The following is a 26,907-nucleotide window of genomic DNA, read 5'->3' on the forward strand; positions in this document are numbered from 1 at the left end:
GGTCAGCAGGTTTAGCAGCTCAGCAGTTTAACGCACTGCACCACCAGGGGTTCCAACACTGTCTTAAATCAGTGCTTTGTTTTACTATTGGCCTACTTTGATGTATAGTAGTTTGACTTTAGATGTCCTAATTCAAGTTGTTAACTGCCTGGGTTCCTTTCCAGGGAGAAAGGAGGGATATAAAATCAATCAGTTCCACGGACAACATGGCCACTGCTTGTTGTAATCTTTTAAAAAAGAAAAAGTAAGCTTTGATATTTCGTGACCATTCATCTGACTTGCTTCAAGGCAGATTTGGGGTGAGTATGCCTTGCCGTAGTCAGGAACATTTTACTAGACCGGTGATAGACAAACTCTGGTCCTCCTGATGCTGTTTAACTGCACTTCCCATCAGTCTAAATTGCATAGCAAAGAAGATGAATTACAGACTAATATCATCTGTAGGACCACATTCTGCTTATGACTTATGAAGAGCAAAGAGGTTTCTGGATGATTCCAAACACGCATTAAGGTATATTTTATTCAGCAACATTTGAACATTTTACAGAAAAACAGGACTGCCCTATGTATATTTTCTATTTACATTGCCATTTCTATAAAACATAGGTCTAACTTTAGAGATTTACAGTGTTTGCTTTCTCACCACAAAAAGAAAGTCCAACTCTAAGCTTCTGCACAGAATACTTCAGAATACTAAATCTGATTGAAGAAAAATTAGCAACCCAACACCAGTTGAAATACGTTGTCCTGGGATTTGCAATACGCATAGTTCAGGTACTATGAACATCTTAAGAACTAAATTCACATGAATATGACACCATATGGAGATGTCTTTGGTTACATGAAAGTTCATTTCAGTGGGTCAACTATTGCCGCACATAGTTACAATTGCAACTCCCGTTCTCTGTAACTGACTCTTTTTAGAACAACCTCAAAACCAGTTCACTCCTTTTCCCCCCTCCTGGAAGAGTCTTCCAGATGGTTCCTTACTTAAGAGACACGAATAAATGCATTTTCAGCCATCTTTTAAGACTTGCAGTCTTCCCCAGCTTTTTAGGGCAATGATGCCCTTTTGGAGACACTTCAAGGATCAACAGAAGAGGGTTAGAAAAGTGGCAGTGGGCTGGTTGTAAAAACCTGGGGTCAGCTTCTTGGATGGAAGTGGGGAGAACAAAGAGAAATCAAGAGCTGGAAACTGAATGACAGGGAACCATAAACAAGGAAAGCGTTCGTTTCTTAGTCTTTTGTTTCTTTGGAAAATGCCTTTGGCTTCCATCTCAGAAAAACTCCCTTGCCAAATTTGGATTAGTTTCAACCTGCCACTCTATAGACACATAAGGGTGCAATGATAAGGCCTTTTGATAATACAAACATATTGAGCATGGTGTTTACATTTCACCAAGAATGTGGAAATAGCACAAAAAGCTATGGAACAATGAATTTAGTGCTTGTAGTTTCTAAGAAGTCTTAACTTGAATTAAGAAAGCCACGGATGGGCTGACAGTGCTTGAAGCAACGATTTCAAGGAACTCCAAATGAACCAAATGAAAATGAGACTATATTTAAGTATAATATTTCCTCAACCAGACTCTTTCAAACAAGGAAACAAACAATACCAATATTACAGATGTAAATTTTAATGGTTTCCCTTTTGAAGTAGTTCATTTTATATCCCTGACTGTTATTTTTCAACCAAGCTTTCGGAAGAACGTGTTGCTATCCTGTGGACAGTTGCCATGGCAAATACAGGTAGAGATGGACATCACAGGGTGTTTGACGAGATTCCCTTCAGGGCAACGAAATTCAACCTGGATGGTTTTTGTAGTGTGTGGGGTACAACATCGTCCATCATTGCAGATGCCGCAATAGCGGGGTTTATACATCTGGACACTGGTACAGTTATTGTACCCCAAGTGAATGGCCATTAGAGACTTCTTGGTCCGGACACATCTCTTCCCTTTCTAAAAGAGAACACAAATTAATAGTTAGCACAACACTGCAGTAACCTGCTATTAAGGCACACACAGCATTTTGGTGAATCGCAATACCATCCATAATATGGAAGTGATCAAGATTTGGTGTAGATGACTTAAGTCAAGTTGTCTTCTTCTTATGGCAACACCACGAATGAGAGGCCTCCAAGTCACTGTCCTCATGACCCTGCTCAGATCTTGCAGACTCCAAACTGGCTTCTTTGATTGAATCCATCCATCTGGAATGCAGTCTTTCTTTTCTCTATTGTCTTCTACCTTGCCAGGCACTATTTACCTTTTCTGGCAAAAATATAACAGCCTCAGTTTATTGATCTTGGCTTCAAGGGAGAATTCAGGCATGTTTTTGATGCTATTGCCATGCTAGTAACTCCCACTGACCTACTTCACTGGGTATTAGCTAGGAGAAGGGAGATGCATTCTGCTGGTGATTGGAGCATGGCTAAATGAGCCTTCCATCAAGTTCATGGAGGCTGGGCCAGGAGAGTAACCTAAGTAGCTGATATAGGATTCTGACTGCATACTGGTGCAGGCTGGTTAGTAGCTATGACCAAAGAGGTCATGAGTTCAAAGCCAGCCCATGTTTGAGTGAGCACCTGACCATTAAAATAAAAAATAGCCTTGCTCGTTTGTTGACCTAAGCAACCCGAAAGATAGTTGCATCTATCAAGTAGAAAATTTAGGTACCACCTATGTGGGGAGGGTAATTTAACTAATTTATGACACAATAAAAAATCTTCCAGCAGCATTTGGAATGAGGAAGCATCCATCAAGGACTCGGTGTCACAGTGGATGACAAAGCAGCTGCTCCCCGTGGCCGGAATCAAGTATATTCTCAGGAAGCTGGAGAAGGTTAAATTGCCTCTGTGTCTCTTTCTTTGTCTCTGTCTGTATGGTCATATGGCATTGAATGTTTGCCATGTATGTGTACATTGTGATCTGCCCTTTGGGGTGAGAAGGGTGGAATATAAATACTATAAATAAATAAATAAATAAATAAATAAATAAATAAATTCAAAGCAACATTTGAAGTAGGAGCATTCTGTTAGGCAAACACATGGTCTTCAATAGACAAGGCATGGATAGATCAGAACTTTTTTTAAAAGTCCTCCTCCTGAAAAATTATGTTTCTTGGTGAAAAAGAAATGGCTTGAGTTTAGAATCTGCCTTTTCCTAAATGTTAAGAATCTCTGCTCCATTTTTGGAGATTCTGTATTCCTGCCTCATGCAAGCTTCCCTGGTCTATGTGTTTAAAGGTAGGAAGCAGTGCTTTGGAAAATAAAAGAGATGAAAGTCTACTTCCACAAACCCAGTGTCATGGTCTTAAACATTTGGAACATTCATCTGGACTGGTGGAAGCATATTTTCCTCTTTTTCTTCAAAAGCAACCCTCATGCCAAGCAGATATTCTTGATGTGTAAAAAGAACTTGGGAATTTGGTTCTCTCATGCCTTCTTGATCTTTGCGTGTGCTCAGAGGCACTCTGTTCCTGAATTCTTACACTATATTTGACCATCTTTGAATCATAGAATCCTAGAGTTGGAAGAGACCTCATGGACCATCCAGTCCAACCACTTGCCAAGAAGCAGGAAAATCACATTCAAAGCAACCCCAACATATGGCCATCCAGCCTCAGCTTAAAGCCTCCAAAGAAGGAGCCTCCGCCACACTCTGGGGCAGAGAGTTCCACTGCTGAACAGCTCTCACAGTGGAACTTTGGCACTGTAGTAGGACCAGGCCCAAAATGCTAGATAATATTCTACAAGGTTGGAGTCCAGGAGGAAAACTTCAGATCACCTTCATACTCCTAAAAAGAAAAACTAATATTGATGCTTATGGATGACATGGAGGGGTCAGTAGAGGGCGCCTTTGAGTTAAAAACTAGATAGTAGACTTCACCTCTTTTTCAGGATGAAATTAGAACTTGGAAACATTTCTTTTTCCACTAGGGGATAGTTCAAAATAGTGCTGTTTACAAGCTCTGGAAATTAGTCATTTGGTCATGCAATGATGTAAGGAGTGAATTCAAGCGGAAATGACACACTTGAATGCTCAGGAATACCCCTGAAGCAGCTTCAAACATTTTGTAAGTACCCAAAGGATTTGGGGGTCAAACAACAGACTGAAAGTCCCTCGCTACACCATTCTATTATTATTTAAAGTGATGCAGGTACCTTTATTTAGCTTTAAGGGCAGGTGGGTTATGTGTACCTATGATGAAATTGCTGTGCTTCTGAGGAAGCAGCCCTATTTGTTCTTTGTGAGAAACAATTCTCTCTAAATGTGCTTGTCGAAGGCTTTCATGGCTGGAGTTCACTGGGTTGCTGTGGGTTTTTCAGGCTGTATGGCCATGTTCCAGACACATTCTTTCCTGATGTTTTACCCACCTCTATGGCAGGCATCCTCAGAGGTTGTGAGGTCTTTTGGAAACTAGGCAATGGGGTTTATATATCTGCGGAAAGTCCAGGGTGGGAGAAAGAACTCTTGTCTCTTTGAAGCAAGTGTGAATGGTGCAATTGGCCATCTTGATTAGCATTAAATGACCTTGCAGCTTCAAAGTCTGGCTGCTTCGTGCCTGGGGGAATCCTTTGTGGGGAGGTGTTAGCTGGCCCTGATTGTTTCATGTCTGGAATTCCCTTGTCTTCTGAGTGTTGCTCTTTATTTACTGTCCTGATTTTAGAGTTTTTTAAATACTGATAGCCGTTCATTTTCATGGTTTCTTTTTTTCTGTTGAAATTGTCCACATCCTTGCGGATTTCAATGGCTTCTCTGTGTAGTCTGACGTGGTGGTTAGAGTGGTCCAGCATTTCGGTGTTCACAAGTAATATGCAGTGTCCAGGTTGATTCATCAAGTGCTCTGCTATGGCTGACTTCTCTGGTTGAATCAGTTTTCCGTGCCTTTTATGCTCCTTGATTTGTGTTTGGGCAATGCTGCTGCGTTTGGTGGTCCCTCTGTAACTTGTCCACAGCTACATGGTATATGGTAGACTCTTGCAGAGGTGAGAGGTTTCCTTTTGCCCTTTGCTGAATGTAGTATTTGTTGGATTGTCCTAGTGGGTCTTGTTCCAGCCCCCAGAGGTTTGGTTTGCATTTTTTCATAGTTATAGGAATAGCATCTTTTTGCATTTCTTCCAGGGCTCTTGCAGATTCTGCAGCACCCTGATGGCTAGCCATTAACAGAGGTTTGCAACCAGCATGCAGGCCTTTGCTGCTTCCAGTTTGCAAAGCTTTGCTGCTTTCAGCTTGCAAGTGTATCTTTTTGTTATTGAGACTGCCCCTTTTCTTGGGGAAAGAAGGCTCCATTTTGAGAAGTCTCTTCTGCCTTCTAGACAGAAAGAAAACTCAGACGTGCTTGTGTGGCCAAGCCAGGCCATCTCTGACAAAGCCATCGTAAGTACTGACCTGCCTTTAAAACCAGTGCCGAGTATATAGGGAAAGACCTGTTCATTCTAAAAATAGTAGCTTAGCACTGGGGCATAGAATATCTCAGGATTTCTCTGCCACTGGAGGAAGTTCTACCTACTTTGCCTCAAAAACTAGCCTTGAGCTTAGATAGTGATAGACCTTTCTGATAGCAGCGCAGGGCTAGGATGAAGAGGATCTCAGGATCTCTTCGCCTTTGGAGGAAGTTGAACCAGCAACTAAAGGGGAAAAGCAAGAAAGGAACATCTGCAAGGTTTTATAAGTTGACTGTTTATATTTGCAACCTTAACTATGTGTGCCAAGTCTGCCATAGACTTTGTGAAAATAAAATTTTGTTTGATTGTTCAACTCAAAGTGCCTTTGGTTACTGGGATTTCCAGAGCTTCTAAGTAAGGCTCTGCAGTTCACCTGGGCAAAGGAAGAAGCACATCTCAAAGCTTTAAAAGGTGCCTGGGTGTGACGGCATAGATCTGTAGATAGTTTGTAGGTAGTCTGTAAATGTTTCACAAAATTTTCCCAGCATTCTTTGTTTCAAGGCTTCATCCAATGCACAGTATTGTGCTGGGTGCTTTGCACATTTCAAGGTTCAGTGCTGCTTATATGGCACTCGGGAGTAGTAGAGTTCTCAGAGTGAACACTGGAGATAGTTTGTGCATGGTACCTTTTACTGATGTAAAAGGTAACATACTGATGTGTATAAAACCATCTAAACACGTATCTCTTCTGGCAGGCCTACCCATCCAGTTTTAAGCATGAATTTTAAACTTGTGTCTTGTGTACTTAGTCTCTGTACTGTGTATTTTAATATGTATTTTATAGAAATAAGTTTTAAAATGTATAAACATGGAATTTTTATAATGTTTATGTGTTTTAATTATGCTGTAATATGCCTTGAGCCACAAGGAGAGGTAAGAAATAAAATTATTATTATTATTATTATTATTATTATTATTATTATTATTATTATTATTATTATTATTAGTAGTAGTAATGTAGTGGTTTAAGCATTGGACTGTGACTAGAATTCAGATCCCCACTTAGCCATGAAAGCCTACTGAAAGACTATGGTCAAAGTCACACATTATCTGCCCCAGAAAACCACATAATAGGTTTGCTTTAGGGTTGCCTAGGGAAGCATGATTTGTTTTCCTAATGAAATTCCATCACCACATAGTTTTAGTCACTTTTGGACAAAACACAACATAACAAGACAGTCACAAACTTTTGAGATTAGGATTATCCATGGCTAATAGATAATCAAAATAGAGTTGTATCCAAGAGAGATTGTAATCTGACATGGTGGGGTCTCACATAACAGTTTGTCACATGGAAGCTCTGCTACAGGTCACTTGTAAAGCCTTTAAAGTCACTTCTCCTACACACACATCAAGTCATCTCATGGCTGGTGGATAACAAAGCGTTCATAGTACAGACTATTTCTGTTCTCACAGCCAGATGTAGACCAAGGACATCTTATACAAAAATCTGTTGGGGTCCTCACTGTACTCAGCAAATACCATCAGCCTGTATCTTGTTAAGGGACCATAGCCCTTCCAATACTCTGTTCTTTACCAGAAATAGAATGGCAGGGAGTAATGCATAATGGTAAGTCCTGAGAAAGCTCTGGACTAAAAAAATACATACACAAGTATATGGTAGACTGACATTTGCTTATGTCACTAAAAGGATACCATCTGCAATGCAATTCTGTGTAACAACTGCTGAGGAATGTGATGCCCTCTCCACAAGCACATTTTACTGTGGTTCTTATATGCCTTCAAATTGACTCCGACTTATGGTAATTTTTCTTATTATGTGGTTTTCTTGAAAAGACGTATTCAGAGGAGCTTTGCCATTGCTTTCCTCTTGTGCTGTGAGAGTGTGACTTGCCCAAAATCACCCAAAGGATTTCTACAGCCCTTTGAACCCTTGGCAGTCAGACTACTATACTATGCTGTCTCGTGTTTATAATGTGTGCAAGTGACTGTGACTTTCTAGATGTTTCTGAATGTCAAGTATCATAGTTCTTCACCATTATTTAAGATGTTCCTGGATGAGAGGAACTGAATAAATACAAAATAGAAATCTGGTGTCAAATTTTTGTAAATAGCAGGTCTCATAATCTGTATATATATAAATGTAATGTGCGTTTTTCCCATGGAGTAAACAACAAAACCACTGGACCAAATCACACCAAATTTGGCCACAAAAGACATAATCATCCAGTCTATGTCTTTCCATCAAGAAACCATATAAAATTAGGTCCAAATTACAGAAAACCCCCCAAAACCAAAAATTACTAACTACACATGTGCAGAGCCCCCCCCCCCCCCCCCAGGAAACTTGGTGATGTTAGCCAGGTGGACGGGGCTTCAACATCACCAAGATTGGGATCCTGGGAACCATCAAAATGAACAAAACCTGGTAGCCAGCATGAAAAAAAACTCTACAATCTGGAGAGTAAATAAAGAACAACACTCTGAAAATAAGGCTATTCCAGACAGGAAACAACCAGAGCCAGCTAACACCTCCCAACAAAGGATTCCCCCAGGGAGGAAGCAGCCAGGCTTTGAAGCTGCAAGGCCATTAAATGCTAATCAAAGTGACTAATTGCAACATTTATACTTGCCTCCACAAAGAAAAACCCACTTAGGACGACACCACTGCAACGCTTGGCCGGGTACAGCTAGTTCCTTATAATTAGTTATACTGTATAGCTGAGGCTTTCAAGAGTTGTAAACTATTTTTTGAGTTTCAAAACATCTGGAGGGTAACAGCTTCCCAGTCCTGGTTTATGGAAAGTTTGCACCCTATGCAACAGACTTGCTTGTTTGTCGACCAGAGAGCAAGACATACCTTTTGGAGTAACTGGCTCTTTTCACAAGGCCGAACTTCACAGAGCCTGGTCTCTTTCATCATCTCACAGGTTGGGTTCTTGTTAGTGACCCGCGTGGAGATTCCCATCCCACAAGTTGTGGAACATGCGCTCCATTCTGTTGTCTGCTCAATGCAGTTGGAACTTGAATCTGAACCATCAATTCCAAGAGTAGCTTCTTGCCTAAATGCTGAAAGCAAAATTTACAGCAAAGACATTGCCAATTAACACTGTTCCTTGGTTGACACAAACAAAATATACTAAAATCCAATATTGAACACAATCACATAACTGGAGAAGATACAGCTCGTCACACATGCCTTGATCGCTTCCGTTTAATGGCTACATCATATTTTGGCTCCAATGCAATACTCTGTGGCCTCGCATAGTGTAGCACAGCAGTGTTTTTCAAACAGTCCAAGTGTTTTGGACTTCAGCTTCCAGAAATCCCAACCAGCTTACCAGTTGTTAGGAATCCTGGGAGCTGAAGTCCAAAACATCTGGAGGAGCAGTTTGAGAAACTCTGCAGTACAGTAATGCTAAGAAAAAGGCTTTGTGTTCATTATGCAAAGCATGTTAATCCAACCATATGGGCAAAAAGGCAACTATGGGTGCATCTTCAATGCAGAATTAATGCAATTTAACACCACTTTAACTGCCATAGCTCAATGCTATGGAATCATGGGAGATGTAGTTTGGGGAAGCACCAGCACTCATTGGCAGAGAAGGCTAAGGACCTTGTAAAACTACAGCCACCATCATTGCCTAGCATTGAGCCATGACAGTTAAAGTGTTGTCAAACTGCATTAATTCTACAGTGTAGATGCAACCCATGTCTTTAGTTTGTTTCTGTTATTAATGGAGAAAGCACTAAAGAAGATATCCTGCTGTTTGCTTTCAGGGATTGTGTACTAATATTTTCCAAACCTTTTCTTGAAAGAGCTCAGGAGTTAGAAATCAAGAGCAATTCACAAATCTGGTTCCAGAGCAGTACTTAGAAATATTTTAGCTGTGGAGGAAAAAGATACAGCAATTATCTTTGTAAATTCCTCCTTGATCTGGCATCAAGGTCCTGAACTTCATATTCAGTATCAGCTTAGTTTGTGTAGTTCAGTGTTCCAGATTGGAAGAATATAGTTGGCCCTTTGTATCCATGGAATCAACTATCCTTAGCTTTAAAATGTTTTTTAATCCCAAAAGCAAACCTTGATTTTGTAATTTTATGTAAGGGAGACTACTTTACTGTCCATTGTATATATTGGGATTTGAGCATCCACAGATGTTGGCATCCATAAGGCATTCTGGAACCAAACCCTAGGAAATACAATGGGTCCACTGGACATAATTACATCAATATACAATTTTTAAATCTGTTTTTTTGCAAGGCAAGTATGCTTGACATAGAGTCCCCCCGCCCCTTTGTACAAGCTATTCTTGTCCACTTCTATAAAGTCTGCTTTTAAAGTCTGCACAGAGACAGGAAGAACTTGATTGTTTTATGTCTGGAATTACAAAGCAGTTATGTTAAATACTTATTATGGGACAAGTTTTTTGTTTGCAAGCTTTCCCGCTCTCTCATGACAAATTAAGGCTTTTTGGGGCATCCATAAGATTTATGACAGGGTCTCACTGGCATCATACCATACACAGAAGCAGTAAAAATGTAAACATTGCCAAACCTTATAGGCAGAAGAATGCAGTAGAGAACATAAAAATGAGAAGTGAACTTGGAATGTGCTTGAGACTGCAGATGACAGTTACGTCAAATGGCTTTTAAGAGGTGTATTTGGATTTGGGAGTGAACCTGAGTCTGATTTAAATCCTTTTGCCACACAGAAATCAACGACCAACATTTCCAGTGTCTCTCTCATATAAATATGTTATTTAAAGAAATTCTGAGTCTCTTGATGGGCTCTGCTTCTTCAGAAGAAAGAGCCTGGCTGTACCATTTGGCTTCACAGGAAGTGGCAACTGTTAATTTCCACATCAGTGGGGAACCGAATCTGTCCTAGGTTTTACTTGAAACTTTAGGATGGTCTAGCTGTATCTCTTTCCTGCTGCACTACAAGTTTTGTTCTACCATAAAATCAAGAAGTCAATGGAGAAGGAGAAAAGCAGCATTGCCTGGCTGTAAGACAAATGTCAAAATCCATGTTGAAGTAATTCAGACAACCAAGATGACATAAAAACGTAGGCAAGCTTTAGGTGACTTCAACGTTTTACAAACTAATAGGCTGGGATAGAGATGTAGTTGTCAGGGATCACTGGATGCCGAATTGATCGTAAAATCATTTAAACACACTGGTTGACTTGAGATAAAGTGAGATGAAAGGATTTGGAAATGTAATTCAATTGAACATTCACTTTCAACCTTCAAGTAATCTGAAGTGGTGCCATCTATTTTGGCTTCTCACAATTCCATATATACAGGGTGTCCCTTCAAAATACAGATAAAGGTAAAGGTTTCCCCTGATATTAAATATAGTTATGTCCAACTCAGGGGGTTGGTGCTCATCTCCATTTCTAAGCTGAAGAGCCGGCATTATCCAAAGACACCTTCAAGGTCATGTGGCCAGCAGCTTACCACCGGAGCGCCATTAGCTTACTGCCGAAATGGTACCTATTGATCTATTCACATTTGCATGTTTCTGAACTGCTAGGTTGGCAAAAGCTGGGGCTAACAGCAGGAGCTCACCCCGCTCTCTGGATTCAAACCACCAACCTTTTGGTCAGCAAGTTCAGCAGCTCAGCAGTTTAACCCGCTGCACCATCAGGGGATTTTTCAAAGCCACAGGGATTTTTCAAAGCCACAAAGATCATTTATGGACCAAGAAACCATGGCATACAGCCCCTACGCTCATCAGATGGAACCAAAATTCTGAAGGACAAAACATCAATTGCACTACGTTGGAAAGAGCACTACCAGAACCTGCTGAATCGCAGCTCCAATGTGGCCGAAGAGACCCTCTCACAAATCCCGCAACAACAAACCAGGGATGAGCTTGCAGCACTGCCTAGTTTGGAAGAAGTCAGCAATGCCATCAGCCAACAAAAAAACAACAAAGCTAGCGGACCTGATGGGATTCCCGCTGAAATCTTCAAAGAGGGTGGACCTGAGCTGATGCAACAACTCCACCAGCTTATTGAAAAGGTGTGGATGACCGAGAAAATCCCAGCAGACTTCAAGGATGCCACCATCATCACCCTTTTCAAGAAAGGGGACAGAACAGACTGCGGGAACTATCGTGGTATCTCCCTTCTAACCTCCGCCGGGAAAATCCTCGCAAGAATCCTTGCAAACCGCCTTCTCCCTGTCTCAGAAGACACCCTCCCAGAATCCCAGAATGGCTTCCGCCCCTCCAGAGGAACAGTGGACATGATCTTCACTGCTCGACAGCTCCAAGAAAAATGCAGGGAACAAAACCAACCTCTGTACATGGCATTCATTGACCTTGCAAAGGCATTCGACACAGTGAATCGCAGCGCTCTCTGGACCATCCTCCAAAAAATCGGGTGCCCTGACAAATTTGTGAACATCCTGCGGCTCCTCCATGATGACATGATGGCAACAGTCTTGGACAGCAACGGCTCCCAAAGTGACCCATTTAAGGTTGAATCAGGTGTCAAGCAGGGATGTGTTATTGCCCCCACCTTATTTTCCATCTTCATCGCTATGATACTTCACCTTGTTGATGGGAAGCTTCCCACCGGAGTGGAAATCATCTATCGGACAGATGGCAAGCTATTTAACCTCAGCAGACTGAGAGCCAAAACCAAGGTCACCACAACATCTGTTATAGAACTCCAATATGCTGATGACAACGTAGTCTGTGCGCGTTCAGAAGAAGACCTACAAGCCACTCTAAACACCTTCGCAGAAGCATACGAGAAGCTCGGCCTCTCACTGAACATCGAGAAAACCAAAGTGCTCTTCCAACAGGCACCAGCTAATCCCTCTGCAAAGCCAGGAATACAGCTTAACGGTGCAACATTAGAAAATGTTGACCATTTCCGCTACCTTGGTAGCCACCTCTCCACAAAAGTCAACATCGACACTGAAATACAACACCGCCTGAGCTCTGCGAGTGCAGCATTTTTCCGTATGAAGCAGAGAGTGTTCGATGACCGGGACATCCGTAGAGAGACCAAGGTGCTTGTTTATAAAGCCATTGTCCTCCCAACCCTGCTCTATGCCTGCGAAACGTGGACTGTGTACAGACGTCACACCAAACTCCTGGAGCGTTTCCATCAGCGTTGTCTCAGGAAAATCCTGCAAATCTCTTGGGAAGACAGGCGGACAAATGTCAGCGTGCTTGAGGAAGCAAAGACCACCAGCATTGAAGCGATGCTCTTACGCCATCAACTCCGTTGGACTGGCCACGTTGTCCGAATGCCCGATCACCGTCTCCCAAAGCAGCTCCTCTACTCTGAACTCAAGAATGGGAAACGGAATGTTGGAGGGCAGGAAAAGAGATTTAAAGATGGGCTCAAAGCCAACCTTAAAAACTGTGGCATAGACACTGAGAACTGGGAAGCCCTGGCCCTTGAGCGCTCTAATTGGAGGTCAGCTGTGACCAGCAGTGCTGCGGAGTTTGAAGAGGCACGAACGGAGGGCTTAAGGGAGAAACGTGCCAAGAGGAAGGAGCGTCAAGCTAACCCCGACCGGGACCGCCTTCCACCTGGAAACCGATGTCCTCACTGCGGGAGAATATGCGGGTCAAGAATCGGTCTCTTCAGTCACCTAAGAACACACGCCCAAGATACCAAGGTTGGAAGACCATCGTCCTCGAACGTCGAGGGATCGCCTAATGAATGACCATCAGGGGACCCTGCTAGGGATAACTATGGTGATTATTTGAAAACTAAATAAATGCATTTATATTGAAGAATAAATGTTATGACAATGATTTAATCAGGTTTGCAAATTTTGATTGTAAATTGCAATTTTATGTCATGTATACAAGTGATCATCCCAACAGAGCCATGCACTGCTCACATTATTGAAGCAGGGACTTGCAAATCTCTTGTAATTTCATGACATTATCGACTATTGTAATTTTATAATCCTGTTGAGGGTGAACATATCTTTTAAAAATGCACCCCCAAATTAGAAGCTGTTAAGTATATATATATATTGGGGAAACATTCTATATATAACCCTGGTTTTTAAGTCTGTCCAACAGAGATTGAAAGTTTATATGGTACAGAAGCTGGTTCAGTCTGGACTTTAAAGAAGTTGGACCTTCTCATTAGATGTTCTCAGTACCCTGGATCTCTCTTTTAAAGATGCCTTAAGTTACACTTTGGGGGAAAGACAAGATAAACATCCACTAACTCACTATATGTGGACAATGCTGGATTTTGGACCATCTCGGAATTCTGGATAAGAGATATGCAACCTGTATATAATCACTGACCCATTTTAAAAAAATAACACTAGCCTACTTGTTCATTTGTTTAGAATATCATCCTGGAATAGCAAGTTCAACCCTTCTAGACTTATAAAAGTTTCTTTGCCTTGAGTCAGCATTTCTGGGTTAGATTATGTTGAATCAAAGCAGAACAATGACCTATTTCTGATGCCCCAAAGTACTTGCCAGAGTTCTGTCTCCTTCAATTTTTCACAACTGCTATCATAACTGTCTCTTATCCTTGCAGAGCATGATAACACCAAGCATGAGAGCAGTCTGGTATGATCAAAATAAGCAGTGTCAGGAGAGACCTATAAACCAGGGGTCCTCAAACTTTTTAAGCCGAGGGCCGGTCCATAATCCTTCAGACTGTTGAGGGACCGGATTATCATTTGAAAAAAAAAATACAAACAAATTCCGATGCACACTGCACATGTCTTATTTGTAGTGCAAAAACAACAACAACAACAACGAAAGAACAATACAATATTGAAAAAATAAAAATAATTTTAACCAACATACATTTATCAGGATTTCAATGGGAAGTGTGCTCCTGCTTCTGGCCAATGAAATAGTCAAGTTAATTAGGGTTGTTGTTGTTGTTGTTGTGTGCCTTCAAGTCATTTCAGACTTCGGGCGAGCCTAAGTCTAAAATGTATTTATTTATTATTTATTTATTTACTGCATTTATTTACTACATTTGTATCACACCCTTCTCACCCCAAAGGGGACTCAGAGTGGCTTACAAATTATATGTACATACAATATATTATATTATTAGCATAGCACAATATTAGCATTATATATTACTTTATTGAACTATACCACTATACTGTAATATTATTAGTAATATTATATGTAATACAGAATATATAATTAATATTATTATTATATGGTATTATTATTAGTGTTATATTGTATTACATTATAATATTATTATCAATATTATATGTATATACAATATATTATATTATACAACTGAGGGCGGGGGCCAGGTAAATGACCTCGGAGGGCCGCATCCGGCCCCCGGGCCTTAGTTTGGGGACCCCTGCTATAAACCATGCCTGTGGTGTTTCAAATTCAGTCAAACAACAATTTGCAACCTTCCTGACCTCAGTACCTCCTGGCCAAGGTGGTTGAAAAGTTGGATTCCATAAAAGTTGGAGTCAAGTGACCTCTAGCAGGACAAAGTTTGAGACCTGCCCCTTCCATAGAAGTAGCTTTCAGCATGTAAGTTACTTTACCTGCCATTGCAAAGCCTCCCACATCAACATCCTCTTTGGAGTCACAAGACCACTGCTCACAGCACTCCTTGGGGACTTCGATTTTTCGTGGGAAGGGACAGTCTGGACCCGGAAGCAGGAGGTCAAGGTTACAGCGAGGCACGCAGCCGATCTGTCCATCTCTGCACGTACAGTGATATTTACAGTTGGGCTGGAATGTCTCTCCACTCCGGTAAATAATTCCATCAAATACACAGTTGTCTCCTTCGAGATCTGAAGCAAAGAAACAGTCATCAAGCTGCATACAAATCAATAATGCACTTAATTATGCCACTTGCTGGGGAAAAAAAGCCCAACATGGCTGGATGGCCATCTATCGGGAGTGCTTTGAATGTGGTTTTCCTGCTTCTTTGCAGGGGGTTGGACTGGATGGCCCATGAGGTCTCTTCCAGCTCTATGAGTCTATGTGTAAAGTTACCTTGCAGACCGATGCAACCCTCCCCGACTTACAATGCCATTTCTATGCAGTCTCAAGAAATAGGACTTAATTAACTAAAATCATTTGTTGGTTACATTTAAAACTTGATAACAATAACAGTGAATGTAACTACATTTATTAGAAAAGCGGTTTAAGTTTAGAGCTCAACATGAGCATTTCTCCAGAATTAAGTTATTTTTAAAAAGGAATTCAAATGGTTGATTTTATTTTAAACACTGCAAGTGCGATCCTGTGACCTATTAAAGAGATCAATTCTCACACTTGGAGGTTTCTAGGAAAGATATTCACTTTAAGAAGAAAGTGCACTAGGTTGTCAAGAGCTGAAGAAACACCCTTGAACCTAATCTTGAGCTAAAAGCAGGAATAATACAGTAGTAACAACAACAACAACAACAACAACAACTTTATTCTTGTATCACACCCATCTCCCCAAGGGGACTCAGAGTGGCTCACATGGGGACCAAACGCAACAATATATAATAAAAAACAACAACACAAAATGCAATGCAATCACAACAAATAAATGATTACAAAACACACCATCACACAATAAAAATGTGGCCAGAGGCCAAGAGTGACATAATGACACTTCAATCTTCAGTCTTGGGGAGAGGGATAAAATTGTAATTGTGCGTTATCTTGGGAGTACAGTAGAGTCTCACTTATCCAACATAAATGGGCTGGCAGAATGTTGGATAAGCGAATATGTTGGATAATAAGGAGGGATTAAGGAAAAGCCTATTAAACATCAAGTTAGATTATGATTTTACAAATGAAGCACCAAAACATCATGTTAGACAACAAATTTGACAGAAAAAGTAGTTCAGTACGCAGTAATGCTATGTAGTAATTATTGTACAGTATTTATGAATTTAGCACCAAGATATCACGATGTATTGAAAACATTGACTACAAAAATGTGTTGGATAATCCAGAACATTGGATAAGTGAATGTTGGATAAGTGAGACTCTACTGTACTACTAACATGGGGCAGAGATAAAGTGCAGAAGGCTAGGATATAGATGGGGTAGGAACTTAATCAACTGTTTATCTTAATCGAAGGTTTTCAGGTTTTCAAATCTTTTCAGAATGAGGTCAGAGTGGGAGCTAATCTTATTCTTAGTCATTTCCACATATTAAAATACCCAATGGTGAAATTAATAATTAAGCACTCGTTCATGTTTGGTTCCTTAAAGCATATATTTCATGCTCAAGTAATGCCAGCATTAAGGCACCTTATCGGTTCCATACATTGAAATCTGAGACTCTTAATTCTGTCAGTTTTGCTGGGATCCATGTGAGCACTAGGAAATAAAAGAGAGTAAAGAAATAAAGAAAGAGAAAGTGAGAATTGATGAGCTAAGTCGGAAATGGGACATTGAGAATTTCAAGCAGCTGTTTTAATTTCTCCGAAGTTCTATTTCTTTTTTAAAAACCCTTCTTCTGGCAAGGCTTTTCTCTGTAGTCATATAAAATAGATTTAAACACCAATTTAAATTGTTGTTAAAATGTCCCTTTTCAGTGTAAATGTAGCTGAATTAGATATTTTCCAGTGTATTAAAGTACGTATCCTATTCTACTAACTGGCCCACTTCTGGCATCACAGGGCAGAGGGGACTGTTTTTAATAACAGCTCCCTGGACATTTAGTGCAAAGCCATTCAAAGGCCGCGGGTCTACTCCAGCTGCAATACGGTCTCTCTGTTGGGAATCTGGATTGCTAGGAACTTGAAAGCATTTCCACATGCAAGGTTTGCTTTGGCTTTGTTATCAATCTGTTCACAGCTGGGGAGGGAGCCTCCTACCTTGGCAGGAGTGTACATTTGAAAGAGTCATACCCCATTGCTGTCGTGTGCCTTCAAATCAACTCTGACTTAAGGTGACCTTTATTACGGGTTTTTCTGGGACTAAGTGTATTTGACTTTTTGACTGTCACCTGGTGGATTTCTATGACTGAGCAGGGAATTAAACTCTGGTCATAGTCTAATGCTCAAACTACTATAGCACTCTGTGCTATAATATACTGCATCCGTCCAGATGTTTTTGGACTGCAGCTCCTACAATCCCAACCTTTTGCCATGGTAGAAGGGAAGTTGCAGGCCACATACATCTGGGGGATTAATACAGTTTGACATTAGACCACATCAAGGGAGTTGTAATTTGGCGAGGCGTCATCACAGTTTGGCAGAGAATGGCAAAGACCTTGTAAAACTCCAGCTCCCATGATTCCATAACACTGAACCAAGGCAGTTAAAATTATGTCAAATTGCCTAAGTTCTACTGTGTAGATGCACCCCTGGAGAACCACTTTTATATACTCTGGATCTTAATTATTCCCAAACTGTAATTACAACAGGCTATATGGTCTAATGGTTTGAGTATTGGTCTACAACTTTGGAGACCAGGATTCAATTCCCTGTTCAGCCCATGGAAACCTTGGGTGACTTGCACACACTGAGCCACAGAAAACCTTGTGATAGAGTTGCCTTAAGTTTGCCATAAGTCAGAAACCACTAAAAGACATACAACAACAATGCCATTAAAGTAGTAGTTCTCAACTTGTAGGTCCCCCAATGTTTTGGCCTACAGCTCCTAGAAATCCCAGACAGTTTACCAGCTGTTAGGATTTCTGGGAGTTGAAGGCCAAAACATCTGTGGATCCACAGGTTGAAAACCACTGCAAAGAGAAAGGTTTCAGATTGTCACCTGATGGTGGCTTAGCCAAGACTGTGGGTAATATGATACTGAAATACCCTGGGGTTTTATGACAATCTTAGAGAAAACACTTTCCCTTCCAGGAAAGTTTCCTGCTATTCAGCTTCAGGTGAAAATGTCACTCAAGGACTGGGCAAGGAAGAGTTGGAGATATTTTTTGAACTATAACTCCCAGGCTACTCCAAATAGCATGGCCACCATGGCAGGGAAAGTCTAAGCTTTTTGGTCCAAAAGAGAATTTTCCCAGATTTTGGTTATTCATGCAAGCCAGATGGACTGAGACTACTATTTCAAGCATCGTTTCTAAAGAAATTCCATTGTGTTCAATTTTCAAAACATAAATAGAATTTAATAGCTCTCGTGTTGCTGAAAACAAACTCTAGTTGCTGATTTTGGGGCTTCTATACAGGATTCTTGATTGCTGGCTTGGGAACTGGGTCAAGATTCCCAGAACATGCATGTTACGAGCACAGAGCACATTCCACACTTGTGAAGTTATTGTATAACTGGAGCCAGAAAGTCAGCTGGGGTATGCACTAGGATGTCCACATCTGGCTGCCTCCAAGTCCAATTTTGGCGTGAAATACAAAGCTCCGGGTGGCTATCACCACCGTTCTATATACATTTACACAGAGCCTGGGAAAGGGTTTTTTTTATTGTAAATCCCAGAATCCCTCACCCTGCATGGACTGAGTCAAGGTGCTAGAAGATTATGGAAATAAGAATCCGAAAAGTGAGTTAACGAAGCTCTGTACTCGTCTAGAACCAAGTCACAGAATTCATGCAGTTTGACACCACTAACTGCCCTGGTTCAATGCTATGGGATCTTGGGAGTTATAGCATGGTAAGCATTCTTTGGCAGAGAAGGCTAAAGATCTTGTAAAACTACAACTCCCATGAAAACATAGGCCACTTCAGAGTGGGGCAGAATGTGGCAGGGATTATGTAAGTCAAATCAAAAAACATCTTACCCTGGAATAGCTAGAGAGGTATTCTCACAAGTTATTGCCAATTTTTCCTGTTTTGTAGGGACCCTGCACTCCTGGTTCCAGCAACAGTATAGGACTGAGTGTACTTATTTTATGTCCCCTTCTGCCAACATGGGTCACAAAGCAGCTTATAATATGGTGAAAGCAGGCTCCAACTTCCTCCTTGAACATGTTTAACCAGGTGATCTTGGAAAATGCAATAAAAAATTGGAATTATCTGCATTCCTCCTAAAACTGCAATCATTACATTAGGGGGCCACCTTAACTATCTCTTCCTTGAGCCAGGATTCAACAAATTCCTTATCTGTAAGACACAAACAGATTTAAATCTGCCTGCGCTCAAACTATAATTAAACCAAAGAGCAAACTTTGGAATAACAGAATTAAAGTCAATCTACAAGTTAGGAATTCTAGAAATCTATTGCAGCCTCTGGCATGAAAGCCAAAAGCAGTCTAAAGCAGAGCAAGCCCTGGTTTGCAATGACCATCTTGAAGGCGATTTAAGTTGGCATAAATGCCAAATTTATTGTTCTTAGATTCTGCCTTCTCATCAAAGATTGGTGATTAGGACACATAGTCTATTCTATCCTCACAACCACCTTGTGAAGCAGGCTGAAAGTAAGTTCAAGGTTACTTGGTAAGCTACCTGGCAGAGAAGGGGCATACATTCTAGCTTTTCCCAGTTTACATTTTGGGCATTATATTGAACCATCCTAGAATTTGTTCCCATCCTTTCTGATTTTATACTGGGCTCAAATAAACTGTAACTGGGAAGCTGGTATATAATGTTTCTGATGGTACTGGAACCTAAAACACCATTTAAGTATTTAGGAGGACAGCTTTCGGCAGACAGATAAAAAAGGTAATGTTACCAAGAGAGCCTGCACAGTGTAATGTTTTGAGTGTTGGACAAGGAGGAAGTTGGAGCCTCTGATGGCCAAGGGGATAAAAGCCTTGTGACTTGAAGGTTGGGTTGCTGACCTGAAGGCTGCCAGGTTCGAATCCCACCCGGGGAGAGTGCAGATGAGCTCCCTCTATCAGCTCCAGCTCCATGCAGGGACATGAGAGAAGCCTCCCACAAGGATGGTAAAACATCAAAAACATCCGGGTGTCCCCTGGGCAACGTCCTTGCAGATGGCCAATTCTCACTCCAGAAGCAACTCAGGTTGCTCCTGACACACAAAAAAAGTGTTGGACTAGTCAGCTTATCACATTGAGAAATTTCCCAGCCGTAAGACACTTCAGCCTCTATTCAAACATGGAGAGGCACTGAACCCATCCCATGAGTGAAGCTACTTCTTGCAGTCATGCATAGCCCTCTGTGGTTGGAAAGAGGCAGAAGTGTCCTGAAAGGAGGGAACTCCAGCAATCAACCTCATCACATTGAGATTTCCCTCTTGTAGGACACTTCAGCCTCTTTTCTAGCACGGAGGGACATGGAGCTCATCACAAGTTCCAGGGTTGAAAAGAGGCTGAAATGTCCTGAAAGGAGGGAACTCTGAACACAGGCCAGCAATCGTGTTCAGAGTTCCTACCTCTTATCACACTTTAATCACATCTTTACAACTGAAAAACAGGTGTGATTGGAACCATCTAAAGTTTCTTGTTTCATTGCCCAACAGTCAGCAGTCTCTTGTATCCTATGGGCTTTGGTGAAGAACAATAGGATCCCATGGAAAGTAATTTAACGTGGATCGCTACCTCTTGTATCCTCTGCAATTTGGGGAAGAACAATTTTTCCAATGGGAAGTTTTAAACTGGTGACAGTCTCCTTTAATGTAAAAGGGGTTTGGACATGGCAAGGGGTTTCTTGGGTTTTGGATATTGTTGTTTCTCCTGATTAAAAACAAAAAGGTAATACTGACTTTGTGATGAATGTAAGAATAATGAATTGCCAGCTCTCAAGTTTCCACATATGAGTATGAGTGTGATGGGGAGGCAGAACGTGAAATAGAACTGCTGATGATATAAGATGAGTGATTCTCTAGCTTAAAGGGACAGTCACTCATCCTTTCCCTTCTCAATGTGATGAGGTTGTAGGATACTGGGAGAACAGGGCTTGGTCATGGGAATGCATCTAATACAAGTCATACTTTCTCTTAAGATATTCTGCCAGGAAAACCCCATGAATGGTTTGCCCAAAGGTCAGTGTTAGTCAGAAATGGCCGGAAGGCACAGAAAAAGAACAAAATGATACCAGAAAATACAAACAGAGTGAATTCTAGAACAATTTTCAATCCAGTCACTCTGAGCAATGCCAGACATTAGCAGTTACTGGTGGGGAACAATCACTTCTCTCCCCCCTCCCCATTTTTAAATTGTTAATATTATTTAACATATATATTTTAGACAACATAGGGAAGCAGTCAGTTCAACAACTATTTCTTATTGTGGGCAATGCTTTCATTTCGTATCCCTATCATAACTAGTCCACAGTAGGTATTCATGAGGAGCTCCAAGGCATATGAAGCATAATAGCACTCTACAGCTGAACTTTCCAAACATTTCATGTTGGTGACACACTTTTCAGACATGCATCATTTTGTGACACAGTAATTCAGTTTTACTATCAAACTGGAGGTCAAACCAACCTCTTTTAAGAGATATGGATCCATACATAACTTGCAATAATGAAGCGTACGGGGACATAACATATCTCATTAAAATCTTTCATTTATATTGTTTAAAATTGATATTTCATTGCTTACTTCACACAGACTCAGAAGTTTGTCACATTCATGTGACACCCCTAAAAACTGCAGCCAACACACAAATGAGTCACAACACAGTTTGAAAAGGTCTACACTGCAGAAACAGTGTGTGTTCTAGTGATTAGTGTTCTAGACTGGGATTTATGGGAATCAGATTCACAGAGCTAGGTAATCCTGGGTCAACCACTCACTTTCAGACGCACCTTTCTCACCAGAATGTTGTGAGCATAAGAGATGGAGCTACCTTTAGCACATGAGAGCAAAGGCAGAATGCAGATGTAGCTACCAAACAAATCCACTCACAAAATACTGGCTTGCAGCTTTATAAAATTCTCTAACCATGTGGGGAAGACAGAAGTTTGGTGGAGAAACAGCAGCTGTTTATGGACTACTACACACCAAAGCTTATAGGGAGAAAGTCTTGATATCCCTTTAGAAGTTGCAGGATTACAACGCCGAACATTCCACTTCATCAGCTGTACTAGCCAAGGCATGGGAGGTCATACAGCCCTCATTCCTGGCTACAGCATAACGCGAGCAGGTCAGGTTGATTATCCAATATCTGAAATGCTTGGAACTTGACATGTTTTGTATTTTGGAAAACCGGTATTTGTATGTAGGTACATAATGAGATATCCTGGAGATAATAATAATAATAATAATAAAACTTTATTTATACCCCGCCACCATCTCCCCAATGGGGACTCGGGGCGGCTTACATGGGGCCATGCCCAGGACAATACAATATAACCATAACATAATGCAATTAAATAATACAATACATAAAATAAACAGTACAACATAAGATCAAAACAGCAATATAACAAGGGCGGGCCGCATGAACACTACATTTAAAAACTAGATTAAAAATTAAAAACTCTGGGTGAGAAAGGGATCAGAATAAAAACCTCGAGGGACAGGGACATCAGATAGTGAACCAGTCTAGAGGATAAATATTGGGGGGAGTAGCAAAGAACATTTACTCTCCGAAAGCACACCGGAAGAGCCATGTTTTTAAATCTTTCCTGAAGACTAAAAGGGTGGGGGATTGCCTGATTTCAATGGGCAGCGAGTTCCACAAGCGAGGGGCCACAGCAGAAAAGGCCCTCTCCCTTGTTCCTACAAGGCGGGCCTGAGATATAGGTAGTGGCGACAGGAGGGCCTCCCCTGATGATCGGAGAGATCGAGCAGGTTTATGGTAGGAGATACGGTCACGAAGGTAGGCGGGTCCCAAACCGTTTAGGGCTTTATAAATGATGGTCTGCACCTTGAATTGGGACCGGAAGATGAACGGCAGCCAGTGGAGCTCCTTAAACAGGGGAGTAGATCTCTCCCTGTAACTCGCCCCCGTTATTAGTCTGGCGGCCGAGCGTTGGACCAACTGTAACTTCCGGGCCGTCTTCAAGGGAAGCCCCACGTAGAGCGCATTACAGTAGTCCAGTCTAGAGGTAACTAAGGCATGGACCACCGTGGTCAAGTCAGACTTCACGAGGTATGGTCGCAGTTGGCGCACAAGTTTGAGTTGTGCAAAAGCCCTCCCAGCCACCGCCGACACCTGCGCTTCAAGCGTCAACACTGAATCCAGGAGGACTCCCAAACTGCGGACCTGTGATTTCAGGGGGAGTGCGACCCCGTCCAGCACAGGTTGCCACCCAATACCCCGATCAGACGAGCGACTGACCAGGAGGGCCTCTGTCTTGTCAGGATTGATCCTCAGCTTGTTCCTCCTCATCCAGTCCGCCACAGCGGCCAGGCACTGGTTCAGCATCCGAGGGGCTTCCTTGGAGTTAGATGGAAACGAGTAGTGGATTTGTGTGTCATCTGCATAGAGATGGCAACACCCTCCAAAACTCCGGATGACCTCTCCCAGCGGTTTCATGTAGATGTTAAAAAGCATGGGGGATAAAATAGACCCTTGCGGGACCCCACAGGTCAAAGGCCAGGGGTCCGAGCAGGTGTCCCCCAGCTTCACCATCTGGGAACGGCCCTCCAGGAAGGACTGGAGCCACTGCAGAACAGTGCCACCGAGTCCCATCCCGGAGAGCCTCCCCAGAAGGATACCATGGTCGATGGTATCGAAAGCCAAAGTATCACGATGTACTGAAAACATTGACTACAAAAATGCGTTGGATAATCCGGAATGTTGGATAAGTGAAACTCTACTGTATTGCCAAACTGCATTAGTTGTACAGTTTTTTAAAAATCGTGTGAGAAGCGAATTGAGAACATACCACAAGTTGCTTCTGGTGTGAGATAATCGGCCGTCTACAAAGACGTTGCCCAGGGAACGCCCAGATGTGTTACCATCCTGCTAAGAGGCTTCTCCTATGTCCCCACATAGGAAGCTAGGGCTGACAGACAGGAGCTCACCCCATCTCGTGGATTCAAACTGCCAACCTCCAGGTCAGCAGTTCAACTGGCACAAGAATTTAACCCATTGCACCACTGTGGCCCCTGGTCACTGTGGCCCCTGGTGGCACAGTGTGTTAAAGTGCTGAGCTGCTGAACTTGCGGACCAAAAGGTGCCAGGTTCAAATCCCGTGAGTGGAATGAGCGCCCGCTGTTAGCCCCAGCTCCTGCCAACCTAGCAGTTCGAAAACATGCAAATCTGAGTAGATCAGTAGGTACCGCTCCGGCGGGAAGGTAACGGCGCTCCATGAAGTCATGCTGGCCACATAACCTTGGAGGTGTCTACAGACAACGCCGGCTCTTCAGCTTAGAAATGGAGATGAGAACCAACCCCCAGAGTCGGTCATGACTGGGCTTAACGTCAGGGGAAAACATTTAACTTTTTTACCACTGTGGCCATGTGTTGTACACTGTAGCTGTACGGTGTAGATCAGGCATGGGCAAACTTTGACCCTCCAAGTGTTTTGGACTTCAGCTCCCACAGTTCCTAACAGCCTACTGGCCCATGCCTGGTGTACAATCACAGATTGTGCTATGCTCTTACAGGCCCCTTACCCACTTACCCATGCAGATGCCCATGCCAGCCTGGGTGCCATCCCCTCGGTCGCAGTAGAGGCCTGCGCTTTGATCGCAGGGCATCTTCTCTGAGCAGCTTTGGCCACGTTGCCGGGCACAGGTCAAGCAGCAGGAACATCCATCCAAGACGGAGGGCACCCCTGGGGGGCAGGGCGGAGGCTCTGGGGGGCAATCGCAGGGCAGCAGGCAGGGGGGCTCCTCAGCTTGGCTGGGAACCTGGAAGAAGGGGAGGAAGAAACCAAAGATGGGTTACCATCCCTGGAAAGAATGCAGTCTGGCACCACTTGAATGCTATAGAGAAGGCTATCTCTACAAAGTCTAGAGCAGCAGGCATGGGCAAACTTCGGTCCTCCCTCCAGGTGTTTTGGACTTCAACTCCCACAATTCCTAACAGCCGGTAGGAAACATAAAAACACCTGGAGGGAGGACCGAAGTTTACCCATGCTTGCTGCTCTAGACTTTGTAGAGTTGCCATTCCCAGGATTCCATAGCATTGAGCCAAGGCAGGTAAAGAGGTATCAAACTGCATTCCTTCCACAACGGAGATCCACCCTTTGGGCTCGCAAGCCCGCAAAGAAAGAAGCCCTACTCACAGTGCAAAGGAGGAGGAAGAGGAGGAAACAGGCCGGCGTGGGGCGCACGACACAGCTGCAAAGGCGCATCCCCGGCAAGCGCCACTTCTCCATCGCGCTGGATGCGCACCAGCCCAGCCATTGGGGCCGATTTATAGGCAGCGCCTTCACCATCTTCGTGCTCTGATTGGGCCAAGGAGGAGGGCGGTGTAACCAATCCTCAACGCCGGTGTCGAATTCGGATCTAAGCCTTCTGCGCGCAAAGAGAGGGAAAGGGAAAAGGAGTTGGAATCATAGAATCATAGAATCATAGAATAGTAGAGTTGGAAGAGACCACATGGGCCATCTAGTCCAACCCCCTGCTAAGAAGCAGGAAATCTCATTCAAAGGAGAGGAGAATCTCATTCAAAGGAGCAACTCCAAACAATGAATGGGTTTATATCAGGCATGGGCAAACTTCGGCCCTCTAGGTGTTTTGGATTGCATCTAGGCTGTTAGAAATTGTGGGAGTTGAAGTCCAGAACACCTGGAGAGTCGAAGTTTGCCCATGCCTGATCTATATGCTATATCTATATCTATTTCCTTCAGGAAACAACTGAAGACTTGGATGTTCCGCAGGCCTTCGGTGAGACACTCATTAATTAATCAGCCCCAGAGGGTTTTTAATAATCTATCCTGTATTTATTATGGTCTTACCATTTATTTGTTTTAAATGCAATTTTTATCCTTGTATTGTTGTTTTATTTGTTTGGTTTTAACTGTTATAATACTCTTGTTTCATATTGTATTACTGTTTTATCTTTTTTTATATTGTGATTTGTATTAGGTAAAAAAGGTAAAGGTTTTCCCCTGACATTAAGTCCAGTCATGACCGACTCTGGGGGTTGGTGCTCATCTCCATTTCTAAGCCAAAGAGCCGGCGTTGTCCATAGACACCTCCAAGGTCATGTGGCCAGCATGACTGCATGGAGTGCCGTTACCTTCCCGCCAGAGTGGTACCTATTGATCTACTCACATTGGCATGTTTTCAAACTGCTAGGTTGGCAGGAGCTGGGGCTAACAGCGGACACTCATTCCGCTCCCGGGATTTGAACCTGGGACCTTTTGGTCCGCAAGTTCAGCAGCTCAGCACTTTAACACACTGTGCCACCGGAGGCCCCGTGATTTGTATTATGCTGCTTTTGTTTTGTCTCTATGTTTTTTGGGCCTCTGCCCCATGTAAGCCGCCCCGAGTCCCCACGGGGAGATGGTGGCGGGATATAAATAAAGTTTTATTATTATTATTATTATTATTATTATTATTATTATTATTATTATTATTCTCAACCTGGGGGTCAGGACCCCCCCGAGGGTGGTCACAAGGGGGTGTCAGAGGGGTCACCAAAGACCATCAGAAAACATATCTCTGATGGTCTTAGGAACCCCTTTGGCATAGAAGGCTGAAGATCTCTTTGGAAACATGGCGAATCCTGTCATCAAAAGTCCAGTTCTATCATTGGTGGGGTCCAAGGGT

At 42.5% G+C, this 26,907-nt stretch overlaps 1 protein-coding gene across 1 annotated transcript; it reads right to left on the reverse strand.

The window, feature by feature from the left end:
- Positions 1-500: 500 nt before the first annotated feature.
- ccn3 (cellular communication network factor 3) lies at positions 501-25,526 on the reverse strand. Its single transcript, XM_003224830.4, has 5 exons — positions 25,416-25,526; positions 24,810-25,038; positions 14,945-15,196; positions 8,271-8,479; positions 501-1,961 (listed from the first exon to the last, which is right to left on the reverse strand). Exons 1-5 carry the CDS (start codon positions 25,506-25,508, stop codon positions 1,689-1,691), a joined length of 1,056 nt encoding a protein of 351 aa, XP_003224878.3. The 5' UTR covers positions 25,509-25,526; the 3' UTR covers positions 501-1,688.
- Positions 25,527-26,907: the final 1,381 nt, after the last annotated feature.

This window comes from Anolis carolinensis, chromosome 4 (assembly GCF_035594765.1).
Source record: "Anolis carolinensis isolate JA03-04 chromosome 4, rAnoCar3.1.pri, whole genome shotgun sequence".
In the NCBI taxonomy this organism is placed as follows: domain Eukaryota; kingdom Metazoa; phylum Chordata; class Lepidosauria; order Squamata; family Dactyloidae; genus Anolis; species Anolis carolinensis.

Bases quoted from the DNA above. Each gene is read 5' to 3' on its own strand.
- ccn3 (XM_003224830.4), bottom strand. From the start codon at position 25,508: ATGGAGAAGTGGCGCTTGCCGGGGATGCGCCTTTGCAGCTGTGTCGTG. The intron at 25,039-25,415 runs GTGAGTAGGGCT...CCCTTCTTCCAG, and splicing joins TCTTCCTCCTCCTTTGCACT to GTTCCCAGCCAAGCTGAGGA. The intron at 1,962-8,270 runs GTATGTCTTGCT...GTTCTCTTTTAG, and splicing joins AGAGCCAGTTACTCCAAAAG to AAAGGGAAGAGATGTGTCCG.